The sequence below is a fragment of the Pelmatolapia mariae genome, linkage group LG22 (assembly GCF_036321145.2).
Source record: "Pelmatolapia mariae isolate MD_Pm_ZW linkage group LG22, Pm_UMD_F_2, whole genome shotgun sequence".
In the NCBI taxonomy this organism is placed as follows: domain Eukaryota; kingdom Metazoa; phylum Chordata; class Actinopteri; order Cichliformes; family Cichlidae; genus Pelmatolapia; species Pelmatolapia mariae.
This window is the reverse complement of record NC_086245.2, coordinates 16,614,471-16,627,157: the sequence shown is the minus strand read 5'-3', so window position 1 is coordinate 16,627,157 and position 12,687 is coordinate 16,614,471. Positions and strand designations below refer to the sequence as shown.

The following is a 12,687-nucleotide window of genomic DNA, read 5'->3' as shown; positions in this document are numbered from 1 at the left end:
TTTTTTTCAAGGTGACCTTCATTGGGTGCTAACAATGAAGGTCAAGCTTAGCCAACCTAGGTACTCATGTCCCCTAAGGCCTGGTATATTGTTGTGAAGTTAAAAAATAGTGCAGACTGCTAACAAACAAACGAACAGAAGTGATTATACTCTCTCCCGTCAGAGGGAGAAACTATGGGAAGGTGTTAAAATCAAAAGCACTTTAATTGTCTTAAACTGATTTTTGAAAACTTTTATAACAAAGAGGACGCAGTTTTATAAACCTGTTGACTTTATTTAACCTACATAAATCGAGCACAATATGTTTTCTGCATTGTGTTTGTATTCGACTACATAACCCTGAAACCTACATTTTCCTCTGCTATGGTCTGTGGGAATTTGAGCCATACTTTAACTTGTTTATTTATTTATTTTTGAGTCATAGTTGTGCGCTTCAGAGACACAAACTCTAAAATAACATTACGAACGAATGAAACTGTGAGGGGCTATTAACAGCTTTTATAATATGTGTGAAAACCTCCTCACGTTGAGTCTTAGGACTGTCTTTTTTTCTTCTTCTTTTTGTTTGATTACAGCCAAAAACCAGGAACTAATTATGGTATTATTTTAGGTAAAGACTCAGTTTTTTGCTTGATACTGATTGAATACCTCATCTCAGGGTACCTGCGCAGATCTGATACCAGCCTTCAGCTAACATGCTAGCGCTATGCCTCTCATTACACTGATTGCTGTGAAGATTTGAGCTCCACAGACTGTAATTACTGCAGCTGCCTTTGGTGATCCTCTGAATTTTCTTTTTTCTCATCTAAGGGAAGGGACTACTAAACTTTGACAGTCCCCTAACTTTTCATGCAGGTATCATCATCAGAAATAGAAAGGTTTATGACCAAATACCTTTAAAACTAACGAGCTTCACTGTATATTGGAGTTAGCTCTAATTAGCAGCGAGTAAGTTGTGTGTGTGTGTGTGTTCCTGTCTAGCTATCTTTGTGAGGACCGAAATCTGCATTCTACTATACTTGTGAGAACCAACAGTCACTTGTGACAAGTTTGAAGGCCTTTTTGATGCTCAAAATGTGGTTTTGGTGTCAGGGTTACAATTAGGTTATGGTTAGGTTTAGGGTAAGGGTTAGGGTTAGGCATTCATTTTTAATGGTTAGGGTTAGGGTAAGGGGCTAGGGAAACCATTATGTCAATGAAGGTCCTCACTAAGATAGCTGAACGGGCTTGTGTGTGTGTGTGTGTGTGTGTGTGTGTGTGCATCCCATCCTCTATTTAGGCTAAAAGCAAGAAAACAGATTCAGTGAGGGGAAAACAGTTGTCTAGTGTCTAATTAGAGTGCTCATTATAGCTAATATTATCATCCTAGGATGCAAACATCTGACAAGATAGCATTGTCATTATGAGTGAAAGCATGCTAATGTTAGTGTTTACCTCAAATCACCTTCTGTGGAGAATTAGAGGCTCTGGCATTGCTGCAGCCCCTCAGTCTTGTTGAGCACCAGTAATGCTACGGTCCAGTGTTTTTTGAAGTGTCCTATTATGTAAGGTGGCATGAGACACAGGATTAGTGAGGTTGCCTGTTGTGACGGCATCATTGTTTCAGCTAATGCTGATTTGATGGATTTGGTGAACTGGTGGGTTTTCTGGAATCAACAGAGTTTTGATCTTTTTTGTGTGTGTGTGTAGACATCTGCAGAAAAATCACAATTGTTAAATTGCTGTCGTGATCAGTCAGTTTCAAGGATAACTCATTATTATATACATCAGCTTTCACACCTGATTGAGGGTGGGGGGGGGATTATTACCTGAAAATGATTTTATGCAAATGATTCTAAAAAAGCAAAGTTTCCAGATATGTATTAATAGAGATATACATGCTAAAGGTTGAGTATGTTTCTCCAACACCCACTCGCAGTCTTCCTCTTTCTGTTTTCTCTCTCTGTATCACAGTTAGCTAGAGGCTGTTGCCACCCACACACTCCGTCCTGACAGCAATTTACATTCAGAATAGCCGATGCGAACGCATCCATGTGTTCTGATATGTCACGTTTCCTTAGATCACTGCATGCTGCAGGTGACTTTCTCAGTGGCAGGTGAAAATACAACCTAAATATTTGTTTGCTTGGTCATTTGATCCATTTGCTCTCGCGCTGAGACGCGAGGCAGAGTTGGGATTCGGCCCCACAACGATTGAAGAAGATATCCACTCCCGCCCATCCCTCGTGGTCGGGCCGACGGGTCCGAGCATTTTTCTCACGCGTCTGTCGGGAGAAACTGATGCGTTGTGCTGCGTGTTGGTGTGTTTCATCATCTTTACTGTGCAGTTGTGTGCCCGTATCTTCTGCAGTTCAAGTAGAAGCCCTTGGAGTTGTTTCCATGGATACCAAACAATTAGCTGGGATTCAGAATAGAACCTGGAGAGTCGCCTATTTAGAGGCTTTGGGAGTGAGGAAATCATAGGATGACAGAGTGTCTTGATTCTGCATTGCAAAGGGAAGAAAAAAGGGCTCCCGTGGGTAATGGGTAACTTCTAAAGGAAAAATAAATAAATAAATAAAATGCTCCAGCAGATCAATCAGAGACAAAAATAGAACAGCAGAGTGACTGTGAACATGAAACACGATCACGTTTTATTATGTGCTGTGAAACATATGGACGCTCTGAAGCTAGCTTAAAAGAATGCATGCATATAAAAAGGAATATGACTGTATTGTGCAACCTGGGCTCACTTGAGGGCCGTATTGTAGCTTTTGACATGGCTCATTCCCACTTGTGAAAGGCTGAACAGTAGCTGAAAATGTGATTGCTTTTTTTTTTTTTTTTTTTAAGAAAAACCTTCATTCTTGGGGACATGATGAAAAGCTAAATATAGATTGTACTCCCAAAGGTTTGCACATAAGATAAAGGTACACAAGCAGCCTATTATCTGAAGACTGTATATATATATATATATATATATATATATATATAAGTGATATCATATGTATGGTGTGATTGTTGCAATAGCCAGGAGGTGATTAGCATCTGCTTGACTCAGAGAGAGGGAAACATGCTAGCTTTATTCTGCCTTAAAACAGCTTTGGAGATGTTAGCGAAGTTGGGGAAGGTACCTTTTGGGATCAGATTAACAAAATATAGATTAAGTAATTTGTTTAGATTTTAAAAACTGAATGTTGTGGTTTCTATTGAGGTTTATGTTCCAGAGTATTTGCTAGCTATGGCCTGTAACCTTTGAATAGAGCGACCTTGTTTTATTTCTTTTAGCTAAAGCTAACCAGTTATAGGCCATTGCCTGATATTTAACTTACAGATAGGGCGGTCAAGACATTAGATTTTCTATGTATGATTACAGTGGCCAATGGAATTAAAGATGGTGACATTATCATGTTAACTATAGAAAATGTGTTACAGGAACAGCTAGGTACTAGCTAGGTTACGCAGCACAGAAAAAGCCAGCTAAGGTCCAAACTGTTTGTTCCTTTACTGGCAAAGACTGGCATGCTTGAAGGCTTTGGAAAATGCGAAGAAGTGCATAGATTTTAAACTTTTAACTATTTTCATGTTTTGCAGCTTTTTCTGTTGTTAAAGACTCCACCCACACACTAGTGTACTTAGTGCTTAAGATCAATGTATGGGTATGTGCCCACAATATAAATTGAGTTTGACAATCCTGATCTGGATTAACATGCAAAAAACAGATTTAAGTCTTTTTAACTCGTCGATGTCAGACTGTGTCCATTCCTTGAATTTTTCTGGTTAGTAATGATGTAAATAGACAGCCACTTATAATACATTTATAAATGATTTAGCCTCTTATTTGAAAACTCTGATGGTTTATTGTAAAACCAGTAGTCTATCACAATCCACACACTGTTATCCTCACAGGCTAAAGATGGAAATTTCACTGGATTGTTGTTTATTTCCAGTTTATGTATCAGAAACTGTTCAATAACCCACTTTTTTCAGACTATAGATATGATTTGATTGAGATTCTGCAGTCAGTAAAAGAAAGAGCAAATAGAGGAAATATTGGAAAGTCTGGTTGTTCTTGATTGCCTCATTGCTTGGCTGTTTTTGTGCACAGCTGGGATTCTCGATCTGTGTCCTTGACTGGCTTTTTTTTTTAATGCTGCGTCACATTTTATGGTGGGTGGTAAGGTGTTATATCATTAATTATAATCTGTGGAGAGGGTGCATTTATCTGTGGTGCTAAAACCAATATCATATAGTTCCATATAATCCCAAAGGTAAACTGGTATTAGTTGCACATAAGTAAAGGAAACAGTTGACGCATCTTAATTTGACCAGTTTAATCTGACCGTGTCAGCAAACACGGAAACATTTTGGCCTTGCGGTCAGATGAAATCCAACAAACTGGTTACTGATTCTGTATTATGTGAGTGTTATCGTGAGATCAGTGTTCCAGTTTTTCCCACAGTTACTATTTTAACTTGGTGTTTGAGGAAATTGAACAGTTAATGAATACCTCAGATTTCTGTCGTTCATATTTAAAGATGGGGATAATGTGGGATGGATATATTCGTACTCTGTGATCCTCACGCTCCTCTGCACTGGAATTGTCTTCCAGGTCACCACATAGACACACACACACTCGTGCAGAGAAAGCCTCAAAGATAGATGCATATACTTTTATAGATTCATCACCATGTTTCCTCAGTTGCTACTAGCCTAAAGTCAAATCAAGACCATGGGTTTCAAGATGACTCATCAGAGTGTGGGTCTTCCTCCGAATATAGTTCTCACATCAGGGTTTCTTTTTCTTTTTTTGCGTCATTTTCCACTGGCATTAGATATAAAAAGTTTTCCCTTCTGATGATGAATATCTGTTTGGGCATGCAGTTGTTTTTCAGACACTGTGTTGTTTTTTGTGTTTTTCTCGGGGGGGCTGTAGATGTATGTTCTTGTTGCTGGTGTTCTTCAGCTTGAACTTCTCTGTGCTGGTATCTGGCCTGCTAATAATGTGTGTTCTGTCAGTGTTTTCTGATGATGTTTTCCTTTCTTGATGGGACTGAAGTGGCAGCTGCAAGGTAATGACGCAAGCTATGAGTAGGAAATTTGTTGTGAAAGCAGTAAAACATTTCTAACTAATGGAAAACTAACTGTATTGTGACCTCAGAGAGAATGAAACAAAATGTAACAATAAAAGGATAAAAATTAGTTAAAAAAAAGGACAAAAAATCATTAAAGTCATAACTGCTTGATTGATTTAAGCATTATGCAGGATTTTACTGATGTTTTGTTGCATTTTGTTTCTTCTTTCTCATTATTACAGGATCAAAGTCATCATTCCTCTAGTTACTTTCACGGCATCATGCTGATGCAGAATTTCACTATCGTGCTTGAGTAGAGTAGTTTGCCAACACAGTTAATTTCCATTGAGATCTCTTAACTCTTAGCAAATTTCCTCTATTTTGGCAGAGTTGATACATAAAATATTTAAGCCTGGAAAAAAATAAAAATGTGATAATCCAACTCTTTATCTCAGAACTGGCTGCGAGATTGTACTAGCTGGAGTTGCCTTAACATTGGTTGACATAAATATTGAACTGAATGTGTATGTAAATACTACCAAATTTAAAGACATGATAAGTGATAAATTTAAATGGCTAGAACTAAGTAGATGTAAGTTTAAAATTACAAAATTCTTACTGGTTTCAATCCCTGATATCCCCACAAAGTCTCAGCATTTATTTATTTATTGTGTTCAAGTTATGCACCTGCATTTATTGAAGGTTTCAGTCTTTTCCATTTCTTATTTGTTTAACTCTATTATTCTTGCTGCTTTTGTTTGGCACTTTTTCTTCATAGACCAATCTCGCAGGGCAAGTTTTGCCTCTGCAAGACAGTCAAGCATGGAAACTCCTCCCAATACGACCCCACAGCCTTTCAGACAGCCGGTAAGTACAATAAAACCATACAATGCACGCTCAAGTATGTGACGTAAGCTTTATGCTTGTGTAGAAAACCCCACAGGGTAGCTAGCTCCTCTGTAAACTTCCCACTGTAAAACCATAACTTATTTTCCTCCTGTTTTTGTTTTTTAAAATCTTTAGAGCTTTCTCAATCGAAGGTTGAAGGGTTCCATCAAGAGGGCAAAAAGTCAGCCCAAGCTTGACCGGACCAGCAGCTTCAGACAGATGATTTTGCCCCGGTTTCGTAGTGCTGACCAAGAAAGGTAAGTAATCGTAATATATATTTCCAGGTTGTGATCTGTCCATTGCTCTCCATTCCAGATTTTAAATATTATTACCTCAGAGCGACGATGTGCTCACAGTTCATCCAATATTCATAATGAAAAGTCCGAGGAGGCCAAGGCTGCAGTTTGAAAGAGAATTTTTGATACGGTAATGGTCTGTAATCCAGAGACAAAAGGCACTCGCAGTACCTGGAAAGTTACTGCTTTGCCATTTCACTGATTATATGACAAAAACAAAACATAAAAAAAAGATTAGAGCATGAATTTGAATGCTGAAGGAAGTTAAAGTACGCCGAAGATGCACAGACAAACCGTAACTGAATATAAAGAACCAGAGGCTGCAAACATTTACATTGTTTTCTGCTAGCTGATGTAAGCTGGGGAAAAAAAATAGACTGCAGATATCGCCGGCAGGTGTGGAATTAGTAACGTCCTGGTTATAACGAGCTCAACAGCATCATAGCCATCACTAAGATAGTGGATACAGTCCATTTATGCACTGAGCTTGGGAGCTAAACCATCAGCAATCAGATCTGTTCTTTCTTGGGTGTCTGACAATCCTGTTTTTGTGCACTGTGTGTTATTTCAGTGGCTACTTTACATCACAATGGCAAAACCTCTTAACTTTTTTCCTGAAAGCTGTGTTTTTTTTTCTTCTTTTCGTTCAGTTGCTAATGTCAGTACCTGGTTTTAAGATTGCCTGTTACAATGATTGTAACTGTGATTGTCACTTCAGTAAACTCAGGGATTTTGTTGTTACAGCCCTACTTACTCTGGTATGAATGACCAGTTGCCAAAATGTTAGCAAGCTCTAACCAACAGAAAATACATTTTATTGTTAGGCGCCTGGTCCAAACACTCATCCAGAACCATTCGTCTGTAAATGATTCATCTATACGGGCCTTTTTTGCAGCAAACGTCTGACTTATCACAGCTGGAGAAGTCGGTGTTATTTCCAGTAAGATTAACTTTGACTCTCTTCTATTCAAGTGTGCCACTTATTAATTTTCATTTTTTTGTATTTTCACTTTTCCAGCTGTGATGTCTGCTGTGAAAAAGGCCTATGGAGGACAACAGATCAATAAAAGAAAAAAGTAATGGGTCTGCACGCTGGCTTTAAAGCTTCCAAATATAGCTTAGGCAACATGGGGAAAAAAGGGACTGTTTTAACTTTAATGGTGACAAAAAGTGTATAAACACTGAACTGGCTACATCAATGCTGACATCATTATTTGGCTATTCTATGATAGGTCTCTATGCATGATAATATTAAATCCATTATCATTGATTGAAATGCTCTTCTCTTCTCTTAGGGCGTTTCTTTAACCGGTGTCTTTAAATCAGCCGTACCTGCGCTTCGGATTATTACTCACATGTCATGCTCACATGCAATCATTAAGATTTGTGTTACCCTGATTAGAGATATGCATTAATCCTTTCATCACAAATCTATTTTGTGCTTTTAAAGGGACACGTTTGTCCTCAAGTGGCTCAACCAGAATGTGTATGAATCTCCGAGGAGCTCACGACAACCTTTGCTCCCACTGTAGCTCCTTATCAGCCACAAAAGCAGAGCCCCGTTGAAAGAAGGACGCTGCCTTTAGCGATACCTTCACAGATGGTTTCAGCCAGTGACGAAAGATCTTCATTTGAGTGATATTAATAGAAGAGCAGTCTATCCAATCATTGCAACGATGCTCTCTGAGCTGCGATTTATTACAGATGAACAGAAAATAAATAGGGGGTGAAGGCTTGTATTATCACAACATGGAAAAGGTTTGTTAGTTCAGTTTGTTTTATGTCTGCACAAAAAGATTAAACAATAGCAGCTTAATTAGATGCACATTTATTTAAATATGTACTCATACTCATGTATTTTTTATTGAGATGTCTCTATGAGAAGCCTGCTCGTATATACAATTAGAATCACTGGTTTTCATCAGCACAAAGTCAGGAAAATAGAGCTGAAATGAGTGTAGTGTTGAAATCCGTTGGGCATTGCAGTGGAGACACTAGTGTGATTTTTCTTGTTGGGATGCAATAGCTTGCAGCTCTAGAGGCTTTCACCGCAGCTTTTTCTTGTTTTGCATTCTGAACTGAGGTCACATCCCGATGGATTCTTGCTTGCATTGTGATCAAAATTTTATGCAGTCCTCACACAATCCAGTCACGATGCACATATGGGAAGTACAAAGATGTAGAGGGGAAGAAGGTAAAAATCGAATGCTGACACTACACTTTGCTCTCACTACAGGAGATGCTGTAACAGATGCATTTAGGGCAGGTGTGGCTGACCGATCCTAGAAATAATCAGTGTGTCGTTTTTGCAAAGCGGGTAGAAATCCTCTGTTGTAAAATTCAGATTGCCGGTTCAGATGTTAAAGCAAGTTTTGCATTAAGCCGAGGGTTTCTGTGGGGGCAGCAATGAAGGGGGAGGTGGTGGAGGGACCTAAACGGCGATGGGGTTAAAGTCTGCCTCGGTCGGTCTGCCTTTCCCCTCTAACCACAGCCGTTCACCGCTGCCTCAGACAGCTGCCTTCACAGCCTGCTCCGCGTTCTGCCCACACACACTTAATTCACTCAGTAGTGTTAAGTTGACTTTGCAATAAACCCACAGCATTCAACTTCACACTCTAGCTTTCCAACGCAGCTGCTCGGCCTTTGCTGCCAAGTCGGTTTACCATGTCCTGCGTTCTGCGATGGCACCGTCAGCTCCCTTAACATGATGATTCACTCCTCTTCTGATCAGCATTAAAATGCAGCCTTAAATTTCTCTTCTCCTTTTACTGCATCATTATCCATTCAGTCAGGACCAGGATAGTCAGAAGATTGTTACTTCCTGTTGCAGTAATTTATATTTATAGCAGCATGATTCTGCTCTGGGATCTTCCATAAGGGTATATAACAGGGGTCCCCAATCCCCGTCCACGAGGGCCGGTGTCCCTGCAGGTTTTAGATCTCATCCTGTGTCAACACACCTGAATCAAATGATTAGTTCATTACCGGGCCTCTGGAGAACTTCAAGACATGTTGAGGAGGTAATTTATCCATTTAAATCAGCTGTGTTGGATCAAGGACACATCTTAAACCTGCAGGACACCAGCCCTCGTGGACTGGGATTGGGGACTCCTGGTATATAATGTGCAGCAAGACTCCTGTATGGACCAGTTACTGCTACTCCAGGCATCAGTTACTACAGATATGACTTTGATTAGGCAAGATACAACATGAAAGGAAAAGCTGGGATGTAGGTGGGTTGCAAAGTGGCTTGCAGATGTGTAGTAACTGCAATAACAGCTATCAAATGAAATGTGTGTGACCTGCGTAACTAATGCTGCGCTAAGTATGTGCATTCAAAGCACCACTACATGCTGAGTCATACTTTTGGCGCAGTTAGACCCCATATTTTTTGCTAATCGTACTTTAAAGTTAATTTTGAAAAGCTTCCATTGTGAGACATTTGCTTGATCACGTTCTGACTAAGGCTATGTTCACAAATACATGGGTATTTTTCCCCATTCTTTTTTAAAAGATCCCTGTCCACATCAAAATGCAAATCCCACAACAACACACTCGATGTGGCGATATAACCTTAACCGTACAGAAATGTTTGTCAGTCAAAAGCCAACAAACAGTGACACAATACCACGATATGCAAAAGGAAAAAAGGAGATAAAGGCACACACCTTTAAAAATCGCAAGACTAAATCTCAGTTTTCATTAGCTGGTTAACGTTGCTTTGGCCTGCAGCAATATCTAAAGCTCAAAAACATTCAAAATCACTGTATTTCTCTTATTTCTTGCATGGAGTATATAAAGGGTTAATGACCGAGCCTTCGAGGATTTTGTTGGTTAGGAGAGCAGCTAGGTGTTTGCTTAATAAGATTTTATAAACACTGTATTTTACTTTTTTTTCTATCACCAAAGCCAGTTTTGGAAAACATTACAGGAATAGATTGACATTTTGGGAAATCTATTTCCATATCTTTGGAAGCAGCCGTTAATTCCAGTTCTCGTCTAACTAGAAAGCGAGGAGTGTTATTTTTAATTACAGAATTTAAAAATAAAATGTTTAACCATTCAGTCTAAACTGAGCCTCCAGTCGTGACTATAGAGCAGCCCATAGCCCTCTACATCTCTAATGTCTGTCTGCCAGCAAATCAATTTAATGGTTCTCATTCAGTCTCTGTTTGCTGCAGCCTGAAAAGCTACAGTTAAACCAAAAGGACAGGCGCCCACTCACTAGTTGAGATGGTAACACACACAGCAAGTTAAACAATAGTTTATATGTAGGTTTCCTCCTTTTCCCATTACTGTAAGCAACAAAATCCCTTTCCTTGCTCCATTTTTTTCCCAGTTCTGTTGCCTGTTAAAGACAGCTTCTTTCACATTTCTGCTTTCAGTTCCACCACTTTTTCTGTTCTTTGACAGAGCTGCCCTCTTCAAAGGTTATTCCATGATCAAGCCATAATCCTCCCTGCGTTTTTATACCTGCACTAGAGTGCACACTGCTGAGCTGCTTCTCAGCACTTGAATTTACATTACTAGACGGTAATATCGACCTTTAAATTCAGTTTTTGTTACTGTAGTTTAGTTAAAGGTATATCTGCATTTTCAGACGACACCACGGGCTGGGCTGGTATAGGCCGTTTCCTAATACACATTATGAGTCACATGAGCAAAGTCAATACACCAAACTGAAAACGCAAGAACTGAAAATCTGGTGTGGTTTACTTTTTCCATAAACTCATTATAAAAGGATCACATCTAAAATAATTGTGTTGAAATTGCAGGAGTGACACATGAGGATGTTTGAGCTACAGTGACTCATATTGTGTGAAAACACCACCATAATCACATCTGAATTCTGAAAGTAAGTCAATATCTTCCTCTTCTTCTCTAGGACTCGCTTGATGCAGAGCTTCAAAGAATCCCACTCCCATGAGTCCCTCCTTTCTCCTAGCAGTGCCGCAGAGGCTTTGGACCTAGTTTTGGATGAAGACGCCATAATCAAACCCGTCCATTCTAGCATTTTAGGACAAGAGTACTGCTTTGAGGTGTGTTGCGGTTGTTTAACCTTTTCCCTCTCCGTGGTTTCACCTCCCTGCTGCTGGATTTGTTTTATCTCACTGTATTTATGTCGCAATTCAGGTGCCACTACAGAGCCACTTCACACCTCACTTGAAAAATGAGGTGGCCCAGTGGTTTATGGAATTAGTGCTTTAATAATTGAGTTAATTATATAAAATTGGAAACTGAGAATCGATAGTTTGGTCTGTTCACAGTTACCAAAAAGCACAAAAACAAAAGAAGTAATTTGAAGACCCAGGACGAGATTTACTAACTGGACTAAGTACCTCGAGGCTGCAGAAATGTGCCAATGGAGTGTAAAGTTCTGCAAGCGATCTATAAGCATGGGCAGCAAATACATTTCACAAGTGACCCGATATGATATATGATGTAAGAGCAGCGCAAATTAGTGAGTCAGAAATGATCAGATCTGCGCAAGTTTTTCTCTCCATCAACAGCATGCCAGTTCAGCTGCAGGAGAATCGATATGTTTTGATACGAGGGCTAACTCTACTATTAGAAACTGATGGAGATTGTGTAAGATGTAGCATCTGTTTATGGATAAATCAGACAGCCTAGATGTTAGACCTCAGCTTAGATAGCAGAACGTACTCAGAGGAAAGACTGCTTTATTATAGACGTATAAACCTGAAATCAGCATATAGCAGCTGACCTTCGTGTAGAACCTGAACACAAATTATTTACCTTATGGTCTTGGCCACTCTACATGTTTATAAAGCTGCTAATAATGTGCAAGTCAGACCATGTGGGGGTGCAGCTATGTATTAAAAAGCCAAATATAGGCAGTTTTTGCAAAATCCCAAATTAGAATTAGTGAAACCTGATTGACATAGTTGTCTTTATTTCAGTTTGTTATGTAATAAAACTGTTACTAGAGAGAAGTAAAAAAAAATAAAATAAGAAAATGACACAAAAGTCCATTTGTGATGTTGCAGAGCTCAGTGTGTGCGCATGCAGAGACTTTTATGTACTTTGGGCTAATCTTAGTGTAGAAATGTGGCTAAAAACCTGAAACACTGAGAGGTAACTAGGCAGAACAACACAGCTGGCATACTCAGGTGTCCCCTGTAGAGGTGGGATGCAGAGGAACTCTGGCCATGAGGTGAGCCAGTTTCCTGAAGAGCATGAGGGGGATCAAGGACAGGCCTTCCAACAAGTTATCAAGTCACTCAGAGGCGACTGAGCAAAGCAGTAAAAGGCTTTGGAAGAAGAGGAGGACTCTAACTGGGCTAAAAAATGTCTGCCATGGGGGGTAAAAGCAGAACGGGGAGCCAGGTATTACAGTTGAGGTTTCTGGTGGTGTCATGGCGCTGTCAGTGGAACACCAGTGAAAGAGGGTGCCCAACTGGTGGCCTTGACAATGTTTTTTGCCCCTT

General features: G+C 39.6%; 1 protein-coding gene across 5 annotated transcripts in view; it reads left to right on the top strand.

Moving 5' to 3' along the window:
- The window catches only part of LOC135932975 (ras/Rap GTPase-activating protein SynGAP-like), a 58,967-nt gene that overhangs the window by 11,595 nt on the left and 34,685 nt on the right, over positions 1-12,687 (top strand). For all 5 annotated transcript variants that reach the window (XM_065470784.1, XM_065470785.1, XM_065470783.1 and 2 more), the window contains exons 2-4: positions 5,833-5,921; positions 6,078-6,199; positions 11,124-11,277. In XM_065470784.1, the coding sequence (XP_065326856.1) occupies positions 5,877-5,921; positions 6,078-6,199; positions 11,124-11,277 (321 nt within the window). In that variant the 5' untranslated portion in view covers positions 5,833-5,876. The remainder of the gene's footprint in view (positions 1-5,832; positions 5,922-6,077; positions 6,200-11,123; positions 11,278-12,687) is intronic.